The sequence below is a fragment of the Elephantulus edwardii genome, unplaced genomic scaffold, assembly GCF_000299155.1.
Source record: "Elephantulus edwardii isolate Elephantulus edwardi_28Jun2011 unplaced genomic scaffold, EleEdw1.0 scaffold00160, whole genome shotgun sequence".
NCBI classification, from domain to species: Eukaryota; Metazoa; Chordata; class Mammalia; order Macroscelidea; family Macroscelididae; genus Elephantulus; species Elephantulus edwardii.
The window spans coordinates 1,030,484-1,034,312 of record NW_006399910.1 but is presented as its reverse complement, the minus strand read 5'-3'; the positions used below and the strand labels follow the sequence as shown (position 1 = coordinate 1,034,312).

General features: G+C 38.3%; 1 protein-coding gene across 1 annotated transcript; it reads left to right on the top strand.

Annotated features, from left to right (window-relative positions):
* The first annotated feature begins 2,746 nt into the window (after window positions 1–2,746).
* Window positions 2,747–3,154, top strand: LOC102867886 (60S ribosomal protein L32-like). Its single transcript, XM_006895131.1, has one exon. The coding sequence runs from the start codon at window positions 2,747–2,749 to the stop codon at window positions 3,152–3,154; it is 408 nt and encodes a 135-aa protein (XP_006895193.1).
* Window positions 3,155–3,829: the final 675 nt, after the last annotated feature.

The window sequence follows — 3,829 nt, the reverse complement described above, 5'->3', positions numbered from 1 at the left end:
TTTAGGGCTGTTGTGCATAGGGTCGCTATGAGTCGCAAACGACTCGACGGCACGTAACAACAACAACAACAAAGAAAAAATAAGAATGACATAAAACACCAAGCAAGAGGAAAATTTTATATGAGATTGAATCCCAGAAAAGACTTTTAAAAAATCTGGGAGAGAGAGCGTCTCCTCACTTTTTCCTCTGTCTTTCTTTCTGAACCAGTCATGTAAAATTTATTCCTATTCTTTAAATTCTACTGGCTCCATCCTCTACCACATCGTCTGACACTGTACACCATTTCCATTTCTTTAATTAATCTTCTGTTTTTGCTTAATTAAACCCAGCTCATCACTCAGTTCTTAGTGAGGGATTACATATATTCTCAAAAGTCCTTTGTTAATATAATTACGCATCTCATCTTTATAAGAAAACACACAAATAGCCTTTTTAAAATTTTTGTTATTTTAAATTTCTTTTTATGAAAATTTACAGAGACTTTGAATTTCCATTTATTCATTGTTGCACTTTTCTCCCTGTCCGTTCCTCCCCCCTCCCCCATTTGCTTTTCTTTCTTAAAAGTAAAAGAAAAAATTCTTTTATTGTGATTCAGTCCCTTCCCCCCACCAAGTCCATTCCACTATGCTACCTTTGTTCTGGACTCCTGTCATAACAGTAATATCTAATTATGTCAGTCCTCTTTTATAACAGTGGCATTATGCTATATTTATCTTTTTGTGACTGAGATATTTCACTCAGCATAATGTCCTCCGGGGTCATCCATTTTGTATAATATTTCATGAGTTCCTTATTTTTCAATGCAAAATAGTATTCCATTCTGTGAAAATACCACAGCTTCTCTATCCATTGTTTGTTGATGGGCACTTGGGTTGTTTCCAACTCTTTGCTATTGTGAACAAAGCTGAAATAAACATAAGTGTGCATGTATCTGTTTGGGTGGCAGTTATGGTTTCTTCAGGGTATTTTTCCAGCAGTGGAATTTCTGGGTTAAATGGTATTTCTATCTGCAACTTTTTGAGAAAACAACATACAGCCTTCCATAGTGGTTTCACCATTTTACACTCCTACTAACAGTGAATAAGGATTCCAGGTTCTCCACCACCTCTCCAGCATTTGTTGTTTTCTGTTCTGTTACATTTTGCTATTCTTACTGGTGTGAGATGATATCTCATAGTTTTTTTTTATTTGCATCTTTCTTAGAGCTAGGGATTTTGAACATTTGCTAATGAGTTTTTCACTATCTGCATGTCTTCTTTGGTGAAGTGTCTGTTCATATTCATATGCCCATTTTTCAGTTGGGTTGTTTCCCATCTTGTTGTGGTGATTGAACAAATGGCCTTTTAAGTACATAGAAATTAAATAATACACTACCTATGTTCTCCTCAGAGGCAAGGATGCTGAAAATTCATGGCACACTCTTAGGGCATATTGTCAGAAGAGACTAGTCTTTGGGAAAAAAGCATCAAGATGGGAAAGGTGGAGGATCAGAGAAAGAGAGAAATACCCTCAACAAGATGGATTGACACAGTGAATGCAACAATGAGGTCAAGTTTAGCTGAGATTGTGAGGATGTAACAGGATAAAGCAAGGTTCAGATCTGCTGGTCATAGTGTCACTATGTGTCAACTTGATGGCACCTAACAACAGAACAACCAATAAATTTAAAATTAAAAGAGAAAAAAAATCTGGAGCCAAAAAACATGAGAGCACAACATAATAAAACTTATAGGATACAGTAAAGGCATTCACTGCAGGAAAATTTATAGCTGTAAATTCCTACACTAAACAAAAGGGAGATAAAATACTTCACATAAACAGTCTAACTCTACAACTTCATGTAGTCAAGGCATTTGATAAACTCGGTACCCTTTATTAATACTAATGTTCAACAACAGAAAAATAAAAGGGAAATTCTCCAGTATGATTAAGGGCATTTGTGACAAACTAATAATCAACTTAATATTCAGTAAAGCAAAACTGAGAGCTTTCTACTTGAAAATACAAAGGATTCCCACTGGAGATACTCCAATTAAATATTGAAATTGAGTGACAGCAATAAAAAGGGAAAATAAATGAAAGGTATCTAAATTAGAAAGGAAGAGGTAAAGGTATAAATGATCAAGTGTACTCCTCTGCTATTCTGAGGACTACCAAAGACATATTTCAGAAGTGTATGGCAAGGTCTGTTTATTAGTGTGGAAGCTACACTGTCCACCATGAGTGGTCCTTTTGGTATTTGAAATACCAGTGATATAGCTTTCAGCATTAAGACAGTATGAAAGGAATACTGCATGGCTTAAAATTATAAAAAGTGTGCATCAGATTTATATCCTGTCTCTATATCTATCCACCTGTAAGATGAGTAAATAATTCAAGAAACTGGGATATGTAAAGAAGACTGTGGCATCAGCATTGGAAGAAGATTCTTTAAATATTTTCTGGAAACTGTATCAGTTGGAGAAGTTGGTCACAGGTCTTGCCACTGAACACCAAGAACAATAATAGACTTAGGAGATTCAAGTGACACTTGAATGAGAAACTCCACCAGATTGTGCTGACTAGAGAAGGCACAGGGTGGAAGCTGCCAGCACCTCCCTGAAGAGAAATTGTATCAGTTGTAGAAGCCACAACTGGCAGCTGGCCTTTCCACCAACCACCAAAGACAATAACGAGCTTTAAGAGAGGAAGATCATGCTCCTTCCGCGCTTTCTACGGAGGTGGTTGTCATCTGCCACTGGCATAATGGCTGCCCTCAGACCCCTGGTGAAGCCAAAGATCGTCAAAAAGAGGATCAAGAAATTCATCCTCCACCAGTCAGACCGTTATGTCAAGATTAAGCGTAATTGGCGCAAGCCCAGAGGCATCGACAACAGGGTTCGGAGAAGATTTAAGGGCCAGATCTTGATGCCCAGCATTGGTTATGGGAGCAACAAGAAGACAAAGTGTATGTTGCCCAGTGGCTTCAGCAAGTTCCTAGCCCACAATATCAAGGAGCTGGAGGTGCTACTGATGTGCAACAAATCTTACTGTGCTAAGATTGCACACAATGTTTCCTCCAAGAACCGCAAAGCCATTGTGGAAAAAGCAGCCCGGCCGGCCATTAGAGTCACCAATCCCAATGCCAGACTGCGCAGCGAAGAAAATGAATAGAAAGCTTGTTTGCACATTTTATTTGTGCTAAATAAACCATAAAACTGCCAAAAAAATCATACTCAGGCAAGATCCTCCCCAGGACTACACTGAAGACCAGAGAGAACTTAATGGATTTTAGGAAAGGTGAACTTTCCCACTGCACAAAGAAAGGACTTTCAGTAGAGTGAGCTGTCTCCTCATAAAGGGAACACTTTAAACCTGCACCTATTCAATAACTTAATAAAGATAAAGAACTAATCAACAACCTCTACAGACAGGAAAGAAACAGTCCAACACATACTAAGAAAAACTTCATCTAATGTAAAGAACTGTCTGAAGTGCAGGCTGGGTTTGAAGGAGGCCTTGTACTAGCAATATTTGTCTAATGTTATATGGATCTTGGCTGAAAGCAAGAAGTACCAGAGGAATGTCTATTTGTGCTTCACTAACTATGAAATGGCATTTGACTGTGTGAATTACAACAAACTGTGGCTGACTCTGAGCAGAATGGGAATCCCAGAACACTTGATTGTGCTTATGCGAAACCTATACTTGGACCAAGAAGCAGTTGTCAGACAGAGCAAGGAATCACTGCATGATTCAAAATTAAGAAGGCTGTATACCAAGGATGAGTCCTAGCTCCATACTTTATCAATCTATATGCAGAACTGATTATCTGGGAGGCTGGGCTCT

Coding starts and splice junctions, on each gene's coding strand:
- LOC102867886 (XM_006895131.1), top strand. CDS start 2,747: ATGGCTGCCCTCAGACCCCTGGTGAAGCCAAAGATCGTCAAAAAGAGG.